The 20438-nt window shown below is 41.2% G+C and overlaps 1 protein-coding gene across 3 annotated transcripts in view; it reads right to left on the bottom strand.

Annotated features, from left to right (window-relative positions):
* CREB5 (cAMP responsive element binding protein 5) overlaps window positions 1-20438 on the bottom strand; it is a 390225-nt gene that overhangs the window by 7272 nt on the left and 362515 nt on the right. For 2 of the 3 annotated variants that reach the window (XM_064290105.1, XM_023544323.2), the window contains 3 exons: window positions 15543-15866; window positions 11120-11347; window positions 901-1009 (listed from right to left, as the gene is read on the bottom strand). In XM_064290105.1, coding sequence (XP_064146175.1) covers window positions 901-1009; window positions 11120-11347; window positions 15543-15866 — 661 coding nt within the window. Of the gene's footprint in view, window positions 320-900; window positions 1010-11119; window positions 11348-15542; window positions 15867-20438 lie in introns of all 3 variants that reach the window. The other variant, XM_064290104.1, reaches the window with a different exon arrangement.

Here is a 20438-nt window from a genome sequence, read left to right as displayed (position 1 = left end):
AAAAAACACATATGCACATACCAATACAGCTCTTTCTTGCGTGGGCTTGTGGACTACCAGCAAAATATTATTAGACATGGACTTGAAGTAGAAGGGTTTCACACATTTTCTTCTGAAAGTTAATTTCAAAACTTTATTTTAGACTGTAGTCACAAAGCTATGCCTTCCCAGGTTATAGCTACGAGCAAAGCCATGCTTTCTGCATCAGCAAAACGGGTTGATTGTCTGTGAGTCCTGGGATGTGAGCTTCCCCATCGCCATCCATATATCAAATGTGGAAAAATACTCACATGTGGTGGGAGAATCTGTGTTGCTCAATCTAAAAAATTATTTGAAAATAAAGTGACCTTCAGTCATGAACCCCTTCTCCTCCCACCATCCCCTACTCAACTAGCATTTAATCAATAGACATTCCAGGTACAGCTATCAGGATCTAGAAAAAGAGATCCATTTTATGCATTGGTAAACTGAGACCATGTCACTAGCTTTTCAGCCCAGTGAGCAACATGAAGTACTGAGGCATTGGCTGTGATTCATCCCATGCTTGAGTCCCAGCCAATGGATTTCTCTGGAAGACTACTAAGCCAATGGCAGTTGGGCTCCATCAGACCACCTTCCTACTGGCTGCAGAACTGGAATTGGTAGGATTTTACCAGGAAAATCCTACCAGCAATAGCTTAGCCAGAAATTACCAGGATGTGGTGAGCATGGTGATGGATAGGGGTCAGGAGAAAGGGATCCCACTGGTGGAATAGTCTGGCAGCCATTCAAGAACTCTAGCATGGGCTCTGCCTGGGTGTGGAACCTACACTTCCCCTTTTGCTCTTTCAGTAAAATCCAATGCAAAAATTAGTGGTAAAACATAGGATGCAAAGAAAAGCAGGCAAGTCAGGGACTTACTTAGATACCCTTGTGATTCTTTCTGCATGGCGGTTATCGGGCAGTCTTTATGCGTTAACAACAACTGTTTCAGTTGTGCCACTTCATTCTTCAACATGGACACTTCATTCTAGAAAGAAACATAGCAAAACTATATTGAGAAGACCAGAGAAAACAAACCCAAGGTACCTCGGGCTTTAAACAACGAAACTAGCGAACTTTTCCGTTATGTCTGAATGACATTAAGAATATTATTAAGCGGGGTTTACCTGAAAAATGTCGTATGCCATCAGTTTGGCCTTCACATTTATCAGGGACTTTCTGAAGAGACGGGATTTTAATTCAAGGGCTGAACGCTATTACAATGCCAGACCATACCCTTCACGTAATGGGCTCTGGAGCCAGGTGACTTCAGTGGGAATCCCAAATCTGCACTTACATTGTATGATCCTGGGCATGTAATGTACCCCAGCTGAACCCCAGAAACTTTCTCCATCAGATAGGGATAAAAGAGTACAAGTAGTCCCTGACTTACGGAAGGGGTCTGTTCTGATGACTCCATCATAAATCAGTTCTAATGCAAGTTAAATACCTCATTTTATAAAAAGTTTTCATCATTACTGTCTTTTATTATGAGTCTCTTTATAAAAAGAAGCTAGACAATATGAAGAACATGGCATCAGGATTGGAGGAAGACTCATTAACAACCTTCGATATGCAGATGACACAACATTGCCTGCTGAAAGTGAAGAGGAAGCACTGATGAAGATCAAAGACCACAGCCTTCAGTATGGATTACATCTCAACATAAGAACACAAAAATCCTCACAACTGGATCAATAAGCAACATCATGGTAAACACAGAAAATATTTAAGTTGTCAAGGATTTCATTTTACTTGGATCCACAATCAATACCTGTGGAAGCAGCATTTGAAAAAATCAAACGATGTATTGCATAGGGTAATTCTGCTTCAAAAGACCTCTTTAAAGTGTTGAAGAGCTAAGGTGTCACTTTGGGGACTAAGGTGTGCCTGACCCAAGCCAGGGTATTTTTCAATTGCCTCATATGCATGCAACAGCTGAACACTGAATAAGGAAGACCAAAGAAAAATTGATGACTTTGAATTATCGTGTTGGCTAAGAAGATTGAATATACCATGGACGGCCAGAAGAGCAGACAAATCTGTCTTGGAGGAAGTACAGCCAGAATGCTCCTTAGAGGCAATGATGGTAAGACTTCATCTCATGTACTTTGGACATGTTATCAGGAGGGACAAGTCCTTGGAGAAGGACATCACACTAGGTAAAGTAGAGGGTCAGTAAAAAGAGGAAGACCCTCAATGAGATGGATTGACACAGTGACTGCTACAATGGGCTGAAACATAGCAACAATTTGAGGATGGCGCAGGACTGGGCAGTGTTTCGTTCTGTTGTACATGGGGTGGCTATGAGTTGGAACTGACTTGATGGCACCTAACAACAAAAACATCTTTATAAATCATAACATTGAATGTCCGCAGGTGAGCATCCGAGAATAACATCAGCAAATTATGCGCTGCAGCACTGTATATAGTATGTTACTAACGATAAGATGAACAACAAAAATAAGGGCAGTCATGAGTGCGGTTCGTCCTAACTTGAATACATCATAATTTGAGGACTACCTGTATATAGTTCATGGTGTTGTTGTGAGTACTAAATGAAGTAACAGTTGTGAAACACTTAGAAAAATGCCTAGTACATAACAAGCACTCAATTTAGCCATCAAAATAAACACCTTTGCACTGTCTTACAGGCTCAGGTTGGCATTCAGTATGAGAAGAAGGTGCATGTGAAGTGTACATTGGGGATAACTATATGGGAAGATATTAAGGATTGAACTGTGCCCACTCCTCCCCCCGCAAATATGTATTAAAGTCCTGGCCCCTATACCTGTGGATGTGATCCTATTTGGAAACAAGGTTTTCTTTCTTATGCTAATAAGGTCATGCCCAAGTAGGGTGGTCCTAAACCAAATCACTTCTGAGTTATCGAAAGAGCAGAATAGACAGAGACACCGCCACGGAAAAGACACATGCCAAGGAACGCCAAGGAACTCAAGATGCTAGCTACCAACAAGGAAGGACTTCCCTCTAAAGCCATACCCTAACTTTGGACTTCCAGCCTCCTGAACTGTGAGAAAAGGAATTCCTGTTCTTTTAAGGCAGCTACTTATGGTATTTTTTGTTACGGCACAGGATTAGTGGCTTCAAAGTGAAATGCCCTCAGAAAAAACTGACTAATCTACTGTCGGATTTCCCCAAGGAAGTTCGAGATGGGCTACAGTTCAATGGAGCATGTCTACCTGCCTGATGACCACTTAGCAGGTGCCATGGAACCATGTGGTGCCATGTTAGCTATCTACTGGTGGGATGAGGTCAGCCCAGAGAGGCAAGGGAGAGTAAAGTAGCGAGGCATGATTGAATTAATTTCATCAGTTCATTAACCAATTTGGCTAATTCCAGTCTGAAATATCAGGGTGTTGTGGGTTGCATGTTTTTTTTCCCCCTTATTTACTTAGGTAAGTGACTCACATCTCCACTTTATGAAGTAATTCATGAAGGCATGTTCAGAGCTTTGTAAAATAATATATTTGGCGCCAGCTGTCTAAAAATATAAATATATAATAGATGGCTGGCTCCAAGGTGCTTCCACTTGATAAAAGTATACTATAAACACAGCGCTATCTCAAATAAGCCCTTTTACAATTCTGATAAATAATACCCTCTCTGGCCAATGTGCGTTTGTGGCTGCCAGGCTTTAATATGCCACACGTAGGAGACTTTTTTAAAAAAAGCCTGCACACAGAAAAAGCATTTTAACAATGCTGTCATTAAGTTGTGTCTACACCTTTGATATGAATTTGGCCTTTCAGGCATGTATCTATCACTGAGAAAAGTGAATTTTGGATTCTAGAAGTTACTTTTTTTTTAATTTAAAACTTGTTTTAAAGAGTAACTCCCATTTCTAAATTCATTGGTGAAACATTGTAAACAACCATATACTGAATAACATTAGTAACAAAGTAATAAAAAGTCACAAAAGTTTTTTTCTTTTCTTCTACAAACTTTACAAAATAAAAATGCTTATCTGAGAAATTAGCATTAATGGTGAATAAAATCACTTAGTTGTCTAGGAAAATTTCTCTTAAATCTGACAACGTTCACGGAAAGCGAATTGTACCTCCTTCCTCCAAATAAGTATGATTGATAAGGGGCTCTTTCAAAAGCCAAAAGTGACCCTTTTCAATTCCGGTGTCAGTGGGACAACTTTATTTATAGGACTATTTTAGCCTTAAATACTACTTTGTTCCCCTCTGCTTTTATGTCCATCTAAATTTTAAATTCAGACAGCCTTCCTTGTTTCGCCCGATTCTCCCTCTGCTTAAAGAAGCAATGAGTTGTTTATGGTGATGGCAAATTTGACAACGATTATTGATAACAGCTGCCCAACATGATTAATGTAATTGATACCACTAAATGGTACATGTGAAAAAATGCTGAATTGGCAAATATCATGTTATATATCTTTTTACAACAACAACAAAGATAGCTTGTATAAAAGGAAGTTACTTTTAGACCACTATATAGAAAGCAATCCCAGGATGAAAACAAAATAAACAAACACAACACCAAAAGACGGAAAAGGAAGTTGAGATGTGTTAATATATATGTATTTTTTTTGGCCTCAGATTAAATGTTATATTATTTGCATTTGAACTACAGACATAACACTTCTTTCAAATCACTACTGCCAGACACCGGCATCCTAAGTCAGAAACCTTCAGACGCAGATAATACAGACAAATGGTTCTTAGGATATGGAGTCAAGTTCCAATTTTTAGTGAACCCAGCTGCCCTTTCCTACTGTGACGTAGGAAACAATCAACAAGGCTAGTATGAAAAACAAAGCAAAACAAAACTAGTTCTCTGGTTTTCTTATACTTCTGGGAAAAAAAAAAAAATCTTCTTGGTGGCTGTCTTGGAGAGGCTGAATTCAGGCTCCACTTCTTCCCCGCTATGTTCTGAGCAGTCACACCCTTTCTAGGCAGGGTTCAATCTCCCAGGCACTAATTGTTCATTGCTTCTTCCTTAAGAAAACACTATGAATTCCGTTATTTGGGTTTCTGCAGTTGCAAGGAGGTAACTGTTTATGATACTTGGCACACAACAAACTGCTTCACAGTAAGCGGTTTCCATGACAGGCCACTATAAAACAGCACCAATCTCTTCTCTGAGCAGCATATGTGGTATTATGACCTACAGCCAAAGCCCCACACAAAATATATGATTTCAGTGGCATTTTTGTCTATGGATAGCAGTATACTTTATTACCAAACCGATGTACTGCAAGTATAGAAACTGAGGCCCTGAGAGTTGTGAGGGCCTGTAAAAATGAGAAATCTGGAGAACGCCATGACAACTGACCATCATTTAAAGATACATATGAATATATGCATCTTTCTTAATGTAATGTGTTAGTATGTTGTTTATGCCATGTTATGGTTGAAAAACAAATGTCACTTAATATCTTCAGTAGAGAAGAACAATCAGCCTCTTGTTTATATCATATACGCATGACTATGATGCTAATTAAAGGTCTTGGAGTCACAGATGGGACAGTGGTGGCTCAGTGGTAGGATTCTCGCTTTCCATGCGGGAGACCAGGGTTTAATTCCCGGCCAACGCGCCTCATGTACAGCCACCACCCACCTGTCAATGGAGGCTTTGTGTTGCTACGATGCTGAATGGGCTTAGAGCTTATGGATGAAAATGGACTAGGAAGAAAGGCCTGGTGACCTCCTTCAGAAAATCAGCCAATAAAAACCCCATGGATCACAACGGTTGGACCTGCAACTGATCATGGGGACAGGGCAGGATGGAGCAGCGTTCTGTTCTGTTCCGTCGTGCATGGGGTCATCATGAGTCGGGGTCAGCTCGAAGGCAGCTAATGGCAGCAACATAGTTGCAGCAACACAGTCACCGAAGCAACAGAAATCCATGGGGCGGCATCCAGCAGGAGAAGGAACTCTTGACTGGGGATAATAGGGTTTGAGTTCCCAAACTGCAGCACTGAGTAAGTATAAAACAAGGCGGTCGGACTAGTTCTCTAAATTCCTTCCGGCAAGATAGTTTTTTTTTTTTTAAATGACTGTTTCTATGTTGCCTTCTATTGAGAAGGCTAACTATCTACGTATCTAATAAAGGATTCAATCTTGATTTTTATTCATTAATTAATTACTTTTGATATTCTCAAAATTGCTTATATTTTATAAAGGAGCTAGTCCCAGTAGCTTCTGTGCATCCAAATCTTACCGGGACAGATTTCAAAACAACCTTCTCTGAAACATTGCAAAGTTTCAGTTCAGAGCAAAATCTTGCATCTTCTTGACTGTATATATATTTTTGAGCGAGAGTCTGTAGAGACTTCATCAGGTTCCCTAAAGGGCCTTCGGCTTAGGAAAGGCCAAGAATCACTGCCCTAGAGAAAGAAGAGTGAATTGTGCACATTTGTAACCATCTGAAGTGTTCCATGTTGATAGGGTGATCGAGGTAGGAAAAGCATTCAGCTGGCTATATTTTAAGGAGAAATACTTCTCAAAGCAACATAAATAGGAATCACCTAGGATTCATTTTGGAGGAAAGCAATCAGATAGCCAATGTTTTCAAATGTATGAAAGAGAAAGCAAATGTAGTCTGCAACTCTAGTAGGGAAAGAAAAGCCAGGATTTCCTGAGGCATTTTCTTACTCTGAATTGCCTTGTTTTATAAACTGAGGTGATGCATCCATTTTTCTATTCCCTGCGTGTAGTTTATAATAATAGTTTTAGGTCTTAACATTAAAGGGCTTCACAAAAGCCAGTATTAATAATAAAATTGATTCTCCTGCTGAAATCAATCCTTTATTTTTTTCATTTTTCTAAACTAATTAGGGTTTGCCACTCTAAAGCAGTCAGCTATTTAAATGTGGGCTCTAAGAAGGTAGGTGCAGTTGGATTAATCTATTCTTAAACCCAAAAGGGTGCCTCGGGATGAAGCAGCATCCTACAGAGACATTCAATACTACAAAAACATATGGCAAACAAGAAGTCTCTAATAGCTACCCTTTGCAGGTTTTGGCTTTGGTTGTGTCATTTTGCTATATGGTAAAACCAGAAATGCTTCTGGGTGCAAGCAGTACTCTGTGCCAAAAAAATAATTATCAAAATGGGCCCTGCAATATAGCCTTTCTTTCATTTTTTTTTTTTTTTTTTTTTTGTAGATTAGCTGAGGCCGGGTTTGGTTCACTCTGAAATAAGGGACTTTTAATTTGTCAAGCAGCAGTTCCCATCTGGCCAATTTTCTTGCCAAGTTCCAAACCTGGGCTTGTGTGTCTAAAATTTCAGCAGCAACTTGGACCATGTGTCTTTGCACTAAAAAAGAAAAGCAATTCTTTCCATGGGCAACCAGATGATTTCCATACCATCTATTGAACACATACGATCTACTTAGCACTACATCAGCAGTTGATGAATTTAGGGCTGATCTTAGCCACTCTGTTATAAAAATAGAATGTGGGTTCCTTTAGTTTAAAGATTTTCTAAAATGGAAGATCACAACGCAGTAGGTTTGGTCAACAGAAGACTTGCTTGGGTCCTCATTCTGCCATTACTGACTGTATGACTTTAGGGAAGACTACTCATTTTTCTGAGGGTCAGTTTCTCCCCATAGAAAATGTTAATTTCAGTGGTTTCTAATATTTCTCTCAACTCCTATTCCTATGTTGACCTGCTGGGCAGAGATTTGTTGTGAGACTAGGAAATGAAGTCTGGAGGTATGATTTTATTTTCTTAGGTTTGGTTTTTCCAATCTGAAGCTCTGCAACCTAACTAGAAGGCTCTATGCTGGGAAACAACTCAAAAGTGGCAGCTGGCCATCCAGACCTTGGATATTCCGTTTGGCTGGAGTTTGTTTGCTTAGCACCTTCCATTTCTGTTTACTTAAAGCTTGGCTCCCTGGACCAGCCTCAAGAGAGACACCTTTTTCTTTTTACAAAGGTCCAGTGAGAGGGAAAGGGTCATGCAAAGGTAGCGGAATCTGTAATATACTCTCTAGCATCGCAGGGCCTGATGCAGAAGGCTCAACATCACAGAGAACAGTGAACAGTTGTGGTCTCTGTCTCTCTGAAGTGGTTGGAAAACATCAACGATTTAGTCTTCTTCAGAGACTGGCCCTTGATAGGGCACTGCTTTAACAACCAAAGGATACAGATGCCTGCTGAAAGGACTCAGTCAAAAAAAAAAAAAAAAACCAAACCCGTTGCCGTCGAGTCGATTCCGACTAAGAGCAACGCTATAGGACAGAATAGAGCTGCCCCATAGGGTTTCTGAGGAGTGCCTGGTGGATTCAAACTGCCAACCTTTTGGTTATCAACTGTAGCACTTAACCACTATGCCACCAGGGTTTCGGAAAGGACTCAGTAGGATTTTCTTTTTTTCCTGCTTTTTGGGGGCTAAGACGTCTAGTGTCTCCCTTCCTTAGCCATTTTGGCTCTAAAAACGTAAATATTAACAGGTTAGAGTTTAATCAAGAGTAAATCTGCTTTATGTGCTTTGTAAAAGAAATCGTAAATACACACATGCCAAGTCATGAACGTGTCTGCCCGCAATATAAACCAGCATCTTTACTTTTCCTGGCTTTCTACCGTGACTCCTCCACACTTTCACACTCTAGGGCTGTCGTAATTACCCTGGAGTGATTTTGTGAGAACATGTTAGTTAACATTGGTTTTAGAAACTTTTTGGCACCTGATATATGTCAGCCAGCTATTCATGGTTCCTTCATCTAAGGCAGTGGTTCTCCACTGAGGATAGCTTTGCCCCCCAGGGAACATGTGGCAATGTCTTTTTGGTTGTCACAATTGGGCAGGGGGCTTTCTGCTGACATCTAGTATGTAGGTACCAGAGATGTTGCAAAACATACTACAATTCACAGGACAGCCTCCCACAACAGAGAATTACTGGGCCTAAGCAGCCCTGGGGGTACAATGGTTAACTGCTTGGCTGCTAACCCAACAGTTGGTGACTGAACCCACCCAATGGTTTTTACAGTAGAAAGACCTGGTGATCTGCTCGCATAAAGATTACAGTGTAGGAAACCCTATGAGGCAGTTCTACTCTGTCACATGGGGGTGTTCTGAGTAGAAAATTGACTTGGTGGCACCAACCACCACCACCAACAAAAGTCAATAGTGCCAAGATTGAGAAACCCTGATCAAAGGCTAGACCTGTACACCTTCAGTTTCCTCCCCTTCTCTGAAATACTCCCAAAGTGGCCTGGTTATAAAATGTCCTCAGTGAGCCACTCATGTAAAGCAAAAGTCATGCCAACTTCAAAGGTCCTCCTGCAGCCCATTCCTGAAAACTGGCAGCAAATCCCAGGGATTCCCAGGCTTCGGTCATTGCAGAGCCACCGTTGTCATATTTTCCAGGTCCACACACACCAGAACTTTTATTTACTTAATGTGTTTGTTCAAGCTAACTCGATTCTTCAATGATTTAGCCTTGCCCTTACCAATATCTGTGAAATTGCCTTTTTCAACACACACCCAAATATATATATATATAGCTATTAACATTAAAAATGCTTATCCATGTTCTGCCTAAAAGTTTCTCACATACTACTGTGCATGCCAGATTCTAGAATTACCAGCTTTCAGGTTGGCGTGACTTTCAAGGTTTTTGATCCCAGCCATCCCTCTGTGGCTTGACTCCCTTCAATGACACCCTTGCCAAGTGGTCAGTCAGCCAGCTCTCGGGCTCTCTGGTAATGGGGAACTCATTCATTTATTTAGCAGGTGGTTACTGGGTCTAGGCACCCAGGGACTTACCACATCAGCCACTATGCTAGATACAGGGGATAGATGGCCATGGTGGGCAGTGTAGGGGCATTAAGACACAGTCCCTGCCTTAATCTAGCACACCAGCTAGTGTGAGGAATCCTTATCTTATTTCTCCCCATATCTGCTATATGTTTCCCAGCTACTTTCTCATGTCTATCACAAAAAGAACGATGCATTTAAGGTAGAAAAGAGAAAACCCATAAATTATGGAACTCGGCGCATGTATAACCCAAACTTTCCTTGTATATTAACTTGCACACTGCAAACCCCAAGGCCTTTTCCGTTTAATGTAATTGAATATGTAAAGGCTTTGGGAGTACGGCACTCCAAAGTTTCCTTTCTAAGGATGCACAGAGAACCAGGTGGGGGAAAGGATGAAGGTGACCTATGAACTATAAAGACGCAGATTCTCCGTACTGCGGGAAATCTTTCTCCCTCTTCCTTTCACCCTTTTGCCATTCTCTCAGCTCCTGGGGGCACTGGGCTGCTATCCCCGGGCTGTTTTGTCACATAGCTATTTAGTTTCCTTTTTTTCTGCTGGTGAAGAGGACATTCCTTTTATGTTAGATCAAGAGCCATGAACGGCATCATTTATATGGTATGAAGTCTGGTGGAGAATCCCTAGATGCTGGATTTTCTTCCCCTTCTCCCAAATATTCCCAAAGAGGCCTGGTTACAAAATGTCCTCAGTGAGCCACTGATGCAAAGCAAAACTCCTGCAAAATTGAAATCATGTTGAGTAGAACAGATAAAACATGTGTTTTCTTTCAGAGCAAAATAGTAATCACAAGCCTTACTTTCTTCCACAAAACAAGATAATCTAGTATAAGCCGAAGTGACCGCCACACCTAGCAAATATAAATAACTGCCTTTTAGTTGAAGATTTATGATATATCAGGCACTGTGCTAACTGCTTTGTAGACATTAATTCATTTAATTTGTAGACATTAATTCATGCCAACAACTCTATGAGGTTATTATTTCCATTTTATAGATGAGGAAACTGAGAGCTGGAGAAGGTTAAGCACAGTATAATTGCTCAACTAGGGTTTGAACCAAAGCTAGTGCTCTCGGCCCTACAACTTAGTTGAACAGGCCTTCTCCTTTCCAGAGCCTTGTAGGATGACAGATTTAAAACGGAATGGATTGTTTTTGTTTTGTAGAGTGTCCCAGAATTAATAAAGCACGAAGAGTAGCCTCCAGTCCCTCTGTGGGCTAATGTGTCCTACTACCTCGGGGGCCAACAAGTGCCTGAGGGGGGCAGGAAATGCCAGCTGTACACAGGGCCTTTGAGTCAGAGGAGAGAGACAGCGGCCTCACCTGAAGCTGCATGTTTGTCTGGGTAAGTTCTTCTGCTTTCTTTTCCAGTGACATCACCCAGACCTTCCTCTTCTGTCTGCAGCGGGTGGCAGCTGCCCGGTTCCGTTCCAGAAATTTCCGCCGCCTCTCGTCGGGATCCTCATCCACCACCCTCCGCCGGCGCCCCCCTGTGGGCTGGGGCGGCTGTATCGTCTGAGTTGGCTGCATCTGTTGTGTCGCTGGTGATACCTGCAGGGACCCGGTGGGAGGGATGGCGGGGATAGGGAAGGGAGATGTTGGGTAAGGGAAGAAACCCAAGCCAGTGTTAAAATGCAAAACACACAGTCAACTGCTTTAGTAAGCATGTCAAACTTGTTTCCTAAGAATGAAGTAAATAATGAAATCACTAATAAAAAAAAAAAAAAAGCATCACTGAGCTATATTCTCGTACAGGGTCGCTATGAGTTTGAAATCAACTCAATGGCAGTGGGTTTTGTTTTCTTTCTTTTTTTTTTTAGCTATAATCTAGGACATTCTGGCAAGATGTAGGCGTGACTCGTGAAAAGATTTAGCCAGATACCACTCCGATTGTTCCTTGCCAGGCATTGACCTCATCACGGCAGAGGAAACATTTTGTTTCTCCTTTGGATGTTAAAAATGTTCTCTCTATAGTACGTTTGAACACTTTACAGCAGCCCGTGTACCGTATGGGGTGCACAGAGACAGGTCAGGGTTATCGTCTGAGTATCCATGATGATACGTCAACTGGAGAAAACGTCTTCCGGGCAGGTCGATGGGCTACTTTCATGCTACCGGTGTTAAAACCGTGTTCCTAAAACACTCATCTGGGACATCATCATTGCTGTGAGTCCTATCAGAGCAACTTGTCAAGTCCGGGAAGCAGCTGAAATCCTGTTTTCATTCTTTCACTGTTCTTAATGCCGAAGACTACCTGGACTTGCAAACTCCAGCCAGATCAGCCTACTTCTCAGAGTGTTGAGTCAGACACGAAGTTACAGGAGCCCTTCTGGAGCCGGAGGTGATTGGAAACAGGGCCCTGGAAACTATGCAATCGATAACTGAAGCAGCAGCAAGCCACCTTACACACTGGGTATGTGAGAGAGTGAGGGATGCCTGTGCATCTCCATATACTTCCATCATAAGGAAATCCTAGGAGGGGCAAAGCACTTTATTAAACATTTTTACTATGCTTACAGATTCCTTGTAAGGTCTGCATGGGGCTCAGCGACATCTAAGATTTTGGAGACCCCCACATATATAACTTTATTTCCCTCCACGAGTCAGACACACAGCACCTTGTGAAATTTCTACGACTGACTCTTTATATGTCTGGACACCTAAGGCTTTCCTTAACGCACTTCACTTCCTCCCCCTTACTCATTTTCAATAAAGGGGGTCTTTTTTTTTTCCTCTCCCATTTCTCAGTCACTTAGGTTTATAGCTGTAATACCTATAAAGTGGTTTTACAAGAGACATTTAACTAGCAGAAATAACAGGCAAAAAGTTTTAAAACTGAAGCCCAACAATCTTTTCTACCACATTCCACCCCTATGATTGAAATCAATCAGAATGACTGTAATTACACCAATAATGGCTACTGGCTGACATCAGCTGACTGCTGATGATATATTTTAATCCTAAACTCCATCAAACCTTATGTGACTAACTGTAAAAGAATTAGATCAGGATTGAGGTTGCACTGCATCTCAGTAATTTTATTTAAAGCAAAGACATTTTCTAAAATGGTGTATTGGCTATTCCCATCCTCCTGATCACAGAGGAATAACAAAATAAATTAACGGTCTAAGGTCTTACTCACCAGAGTGGCTGGTGAAGATGTAATCCTTGTTGTTGGCAAAGATTTAGTGCTTCTCACTGCAGATGCTAACCTCTGAGCTAACTACTCCAAAGTAAAGCATTAGGAGAGAATGGACAAACTGCTCTATTTTCGCCTTTACAGTTTCTTTCTGTGAAACGGAGATCTCTTATTGCCAGCTGTAGACAAGACTAAAGTAGGTAAAACTGGGTTTTAATCTCCCTTGCAAGGACCTCTTCTTCAATACTGTATACTTCTACCCTAACTTCACCAGCCTTTATCCCCTGACTCTTTCTATGCCTTCATCCAAAGGGAGAAGTAATGCGGAGACTTCAGGTTCAGTTCAAGTTCAGGGTATAATGTATGGGTTGGTTAGAAGAAATTTCCTGTTAGTCATGAACTGACACCAGGACTTTGAAATCTCATCCTTACACGTAAAAAAAAAAAAAAGAGGACCACAAATAGCCAAGAAAAATTGCAAATGTAATCTTAAGGCCTGAATTTGTGGCCCCGGTAAGTGTCATTAATGATGATTTTAATTTTCAAAATGGAATTCTGTTCACAGATGCTTTAAAAGTTTTAATCAAGAAGAATGCGTTGCGATTTCAAAAAGACAATGTTTATTTCTAAATAACCTTAGAGTCTCAAAGTTGGAAAGGCTTGAAGAAACCTCTATTCCCACTGTTCTAACAATAATACAACTAAACAACATGTCCAGATCTCAGTCATCAGCCAATTTAGTACAATTTAAGGGTGGTATTTCAGAATACTGTCTAAATGATTTTGGTCAAATTTTAATAAGCCCAACTTAGACTTTTTCTTTTTAGTATAGGAATAAAAAAGGAACTGTTCCTGCAGCTAATTATAATAGCAGTTAACTAATTGCATATACAATTGACCACTTACCACCTTGAAACTGAGGGCAATTGGACAATTGGCCACTTACTGCCTTGAAACAGAGGGCAATTAGCTAACTGGTAATTAGCTAATGAATGGCTTTTATATTCGAAGGACTGTTAAACTTGTCTGTGAAAATAACTTGCCCACAAAGCCAACCAAAACGTGATGCTCCCCTTTTCCTTAAACACAAACACACGTTTGATTCTATTTGCCTATCTTTGACCTTGCGGTTTTCTTTTTCCCTTCTAAATACACATCTCAGTACGGCATTTGACTAAAAACGTGACTACAAAGGCGTTCTGGATAGCATTTTATCTCTAAACTACTTACTAAACTTCTATCATATTATTTCAGTTTGGAAGCAATCATGACTGATGTATTAAAGACAGAGCTGATGACTTTATAGACACTCTCTTATTTAATACTCCTAAGAACCTACAAAGCTATTCTATTATTATCCATATATTATAGATGGGAAAACTGAGGCTTAGCGAGGTTCATTAACTCTGTTCAGAGCCGTCATACAGCAGGTAAGCTGAAAATGAATTAAGGCTTTCTCATTCCAAAACTTGTACTCTTCCTCATTACAGACAACAAGGATCTTTGCAAAAGTAAGTTTATTTCAAATGATTAAGTTGCATGTGGATGGCCCAATTTGTGGATGGCTGTGCAGGTTTGGTGTGTATGTGTGTGTGTGGAGGGGAGTTAATGAACTCAAAAGCTGCCTGGTTGTGAAGTCTTGTCTCCAGAGGCAGAGGATAGAGATGGTGAATAAGTGTTATTTGGCGGCTCCAGGCTTCCGACTCCATTCTGACCCCTCTGGTTGCAACTGGGCAGTGTGGAATGGGCGGAGGGGCCGACAAAGGTCATCCTGCTTGAGGATCCAAGGTGTCTGGGGCTAGCCATGCTCCCAGCCATGCCCTTCATCCACTTACTAAAACCCACTTGGGTACATGGGCTGGGTGACATAATGTCTGCCTGGTCCCCCAACTCTCTTTCAGTTTAGTCTAAATGCCGGCTTTCTTTCTAGCCACTCCTGGTGACTCTCCACTGCTGGGATTTGGCTTTCTCTTGAACTGATCATCTACAGAGCTTGGCTCTCTCTGCTCCCTCCAACGCATTTCACAGTCGTTGGGATGAGTCACCTCTCTGCACCATTTACACAGCACCTTTTGCCCTAGCATCCATTACCAGTGTCTTTGTCTGCCTTGAATTGTTACTCTTTAGATTTTTAACATTTACTGTTACTCAGGTGATTGCCCATTGTATTTAACTTCCATTTTGCAGGTGACAAAATTGAGTCTCTACGATGTTGATAAAGCATGGCAGCTAGAACCAGTGTTAGAATTAACCTATTTTTCTCTTTATTCATGTCTTTTCTTCCCAAGTTTACATTCTTTCCGATGCTCCCATTGATATTCCTCTTTTAGGGCTAACTTTGTAACACAATGCAAAAACAGATTTTGGAGAACATGAAGTTCACATTTGCCCGTAGAGACTGAGGCTGACATATGATATATTAGTTATAGAAGTTAAGATCTTGTAGGGCGTTACAGATAACCATTACCTCCTTGGAAATGAACAGAGTTCCCCCAGAGTGCCAGATAGAACCCCTGGGCTTGTCAAACGAGGTTGATGCGAATGACCCCAGCTTTATAGCCTGCACTGTTAACCAGAAGGGGGAAAGAGATCATTAAAAGGGTCTACCTGTGCTTGGTTGCCGGTGTGCAGGGGTGGGTGTGGCGAGGTCTGGTGATGCGCTGGGTGTGCGTGAAGGTGTGAATGGGAGTGATGATGGGGGTGGTTCTGCTGGTGGTGGGGCTGAGGATGAGGATGGTGTGCCGGGTGCTGGTGCTGGTGAGGGTAGGGGTGATGGGGTGGCAGTGTCTGGTGCTGATGTGGGTGCGTGTGCATGTGATGGTGCGGCGTCTGGTCCTGCCGGGAGCCCATCATTTCCATCATGTGTCCCATGGTGTTCATATTCCCATTTGACATGGCGGCAGGGTGGTGAGTCAACGCGGCCTTCAACCTCTGAAACAGAACGAAACAAGAGGGAACCACTGAGGTCAGTCATGGACACGTTAGGGGTTTCAAATCAAAATGACTCCTAGTTCCAATTCTATAACACTTTATGGTATTATTGTTAGCATTGTTTTTTTAATGGGGAGAAGGGTGCTTTTGTGTTAATTTCATATTTTCTTATATATTATGAAGGGGAAGAGGGTAACTGTTGGCCATAAATGTTAATTCAACTGTCACGGCAGCATGTGCTATCAACATTTAGACATTCTAAGAAGAGGTAATTCCTACTACCCAATTGTTCATCATATCATATTGACAGCTGAATGCAAGTCTAAACCAAATAAAAATAGAACCACTTAATACGATAGCGCCACTGAATAAAAGGCAATAGCAGACCCCCATCTGATATAGCACTATGTTTTGTAAGGGTCTCAAGAATAAATGATTTTGCCTCTTGAAAGATTTCTCAGACACAAAGAGGACATGACCTCAGATTTCAGGATGCAGAAAGGGTACTAATACTATTTGAAGGCTTCAAATCCGAATTAGTAATCCATAATTTTGGAGGCCCTTTCCATTGGTCACCATGATATTTCTCACGGTCTTCCTGATTATCTGATATTTCTCTCACTATAACTTCCCTCTGACTTTGTGACAAAAGTGAGTCAAGTAGAAGAGTATGGAGTATCGTACATCTTCACCTTCTCTAGTGGACGGCTCACACATCAATAGCCCAAATATATTGCTAACACCAGAGCATTATCCATTAGCAAGCAAGCAAACGTGCACACAAATACGGTAAAACTTGAGAAAGCCAGAACCTGTAAAAGTCAGAAACCTGTCTGAGAAGGAAAACTCAAATATTTCCCACTAAAACGCGAGAGAGAAAAGTGGTAAGACTGCTCCCTGCCAAAGGTGGAAAACTTGGGAGACCCAGAAAAACAAGGCATTCGTGTCGAGTTCAGCTCTCACTTCTATTTGACTCTAAAGCAGGGGTTGGCAAATTTTTCTGTTAAGAGGCAGGTAGTAAATATTTTAATTGCTGAATGCTATCTGGTCTCTGTCACAGCTGCTCAGCTCTGCCGATGTAGTGTAAAACAGCTGTAGACGGTACATAAACAAATAAACATGCCATGTTTCAATACGACTTTACTTAAAAACCAGTTGCTATGGAGTTGATTTCGATTCATGGCAACCCTGTGTGTCACAGTAGGACTGTGCTCCATAGGATTTTCAATGGCTGATGTGTTGGAAATACGTCACCAGGCCTTTCTTCTGAGGCACCTTGGGTAAACTCGAATCTCCAACCTTTTGGTTAGCAGCCAAGTGAGTTAACCATTTGCACCACCCAGCGACTCCCCAGCTTTATTTAGGGACATAAAATTTGAACTTCATATAATTTTCACATATCCTTAAATATTATTTTACTTTGGAATATTTTTCAACTGGCCATTTAAAAAATATAAAAAAACATTCTTAGCTCATGGGTTGTACCAAATTAGGCAGTGGGCTAGATTTGGCCCACAGGCTGTAGTTTGCTGACCGTGATCTAAAGAATCATCTGTAATTGGCTTAGTCCCAGTTTCTTTAAAACTGTGTTTTCTTCTACACAGTTATCATTGCATTCTGAGGGGCGCAACGTGCTAAGTACTTGGTGATACAGTTCTGCCTTGGAGATGTGTATCACAAAGAGATGACAGTCTAATTGGCAAGCTCACATTGGCTTCATGAAGTATTTACCAAGGGACTCAAAGTTCTCTCCCAATTTGCCTTCCTATCTGATCAATGAGAGCGGCGTGTGATGACAAGGAAAAAGAGGGGTTGCATTTAAATCATGATCAAAGTGACTATGCTCTATCCCTGTGCAATAATAATGATTCTCAACAGGTTAGAGTAAAATATTGATAAATACCAATTCAATTAATCAAAGCCTTTAGTTAAACATAAAGAGCCCCCACTTGTAAAAAAAAAAAAAAAAAAAAGGAGGGGGTGGATGGGGAATGACAGACTGTATATTAGGTAATCATTTAAAACATTCTCTACACCCTGATTCAGTAACCGCTCAGCCCACCTGCCTTCCCTTTCATGAGCAATAGCTACTACTCAGCAGCTGCTGGTCTTCCTAGCGATAATCCTGAAGGAAAGCTTTCTGAATCCCTGGGAAAGATTAGAAGATGGGTATTGTGTTTACTACCAAACAGAAAAGTGAGCTTATACTCATCTCCAGTTTTAGAGATGACCTCACCGTTTTTATAAAAATGCTCATTATAAAACATTTAAGCAATGTTTAAAAGCACAAAGAAAAAAAGGCAGCAACAAATGGGCCAAATGCATTGTTTACACTCGGTGGGAGAACAGCATGCCCGACAACTCTGTATGTGCAGATATAGAGATGGAAGGACAAGAACAGTAATTTTATAACATGGGCATCATGCAATTAAAAAAAAAAAGCTTTATTTCAATATAAAATAAGTGAAAATTGAATGGATTTCTGGACTTTAGACACGTGTTTCTTTACCCCAAGAAAAGTTTTTATGTATCTCCAAAGTTAAGCGTGAAAAAAAAGCTATGAAAAAAGATTATGTTGAAATCATTGTTTTTTTTTAATCAGCATACTGGGCAGTATTGCTGGACTTTCTAAACTAATCTTTGGAATTTCACGATTATAAAAGTAAAATAACTGTATGTAAAAAAGAGCCCAACTACTATAAAAATACTAGGTGAAAAAGTAAATGCTACCTGTCTACCTCTAAGCCCCAGTCCCGCTCCTCAGATGTAACCCCCATGGAGAGTTTCTCACATATCCTCAGACATCCCCTAAGCATTTGTAAGCATACATTCATACAAGTACTTTTGATGATACGTAGTTTGGTATTGTGTTTTTTTTGCTTTAACAGTGTATCAGACATCTTTTTAGATAAAAATAGTTAGCATTTATGGAGTACTCACTATGTGCCAGTCTTATATGTCTTACAAGTCTTAAATTACATACTCTTCCGGACAGCCTTAGGACAGAGCTGGTGAGGGGTGAAGGCAGGATTTGAGGGCAGGCATTCTGCCTCCAGAGCCTGTTCCCTGAACCATTATTCTACACAAGCTGGAGAGAAGATTCAGGAAGGTGTGACATTCACACTTGGCCAAAAACAGGAATGAATGCTATGCACATTCTCTTTATCAAAAGGAAAGGCAGAAAGAGAAGAGACTAGAGAAGTTGGCAAGAGAAGATGCTGTTGATGCATGGTCCAGCAGTAGCTCTGTGTGTGTGTGTGTGTGTGTGTGGTGTGTTATTCAGCGCACACCTGGAGATCCAGATACACACACCCTTTCTGAAACTTCGTGGATGGGACATTGAATGGTAGGAATTGCCAGGAAGCTCCACTGCTGGCTGCGTGCAGTAAGAATCAACACTTATTTTTCCTCCAAAGCACGCATCTGATCAGGTCAACATATTCCTTCTCCCTGCCCCCACCTCCTCACCCTTGAGTAAAACCCTTCAGTGTAGAGAGGGGGCATATGCGAACTCTCTGTACTACCTGCTCAATTTTCTGTAAATCTGAAACTTCTCTTAAAAAAAAAAAGTCTACTAATTAAAACGAAAACCTTCAATGTCTTTCTAATGTTCAGGGGATGAAGGTCAAAGCCTTTAATATGACCTACGCCTACGCCTTGTAGGGGCGCAGCCCTGCCTTCAGGTCAGCCCCTTACTCTTCCCTTGTGGGCCACGCTGAGGTGCTTTTTAAAGTCCATGGAGAGCATCACACTCCCTCAAGACACGAAGCCCTTGTTACTCCTCCTGCCTAGAATGCTCTTTGCCTTTCTTCACATATTCTACAGTTCTCAGTTCTCCAGGCTCCTCCTCAGTAAAATTCTCCTTGGTCCTCTGGTTGAAATCAATTCCTATTGTTATATAGTCCCAGTAGGACCACAGTCCTTTTTTATGGTTCAGTTTGTAATTCCATGATTTCTAGTAAGATTATGGGTTTAATATCTGTCAATCACCCCAAATTATAAACTTCGTGACAGCAGGAACCATGTTGGATTTTGTTTACTGCTAAAGTCACGGCCTTAGCACAGTACTTGGTACGTATCAGACACTGAGTTCATATTTGCGGGATGGATGGATAAAGGCTTTCTGAGGCTTATGCTGAGGATGAAGCGTTTTCATCCTGGGGCGCTGTAGGTGGTTTGTATGGGAGGATGATTTTATTACTTAGCCAGGGTTAGTCGTCGGCTACAGAAGAGAAAATTGTGCAGGCCGTTGGGCGGTAAAAGTACTGTCCAAAGAGCTTCTCCCTCCACGTCTCGCCTGCCCTCTAAAAAACAGTACCAGAGAAAAGAAAACACAAAGGAGAAGAATGCACGTTCATTTCACCTTGATATATTTTCCCTGAAAATACGGCACGGAAAATTGAAAAGCTGTTTAGGAGTGGGCCACCACAATTATCCCTTCAACGCTACAAACGACTTTTCCACCTTTAATTAGGAGCAAATAGAACCTGACAAATAAATACTATACACCAGATTTTCATCTCTTCAATAATTAGCTTGTACTGTTTAGGGAAATGACTCGATGGCCTCAAG

The sequence above is a fragment of the Loxodonta africana genome, chromosome 8 (assembly GCF_030014295.1).
Source record: "Loxodonta africana isolate mLoxAfr1 chromosome 8, mLoxAfr1.hap2, whole genome shotgun sequence".
NCBI classification, from domain to species: Eukaryota; Metazoa; Chordata; class Mammalia; order Proboscidea; family Elephantidae; genus Loxodonta; species Loxodonta africana.
The sequence above is the reverse complement of the archived record's forward strand: the minus strand, read 5'-3'. Positions and strand labels throughout refer to the sequence as shown.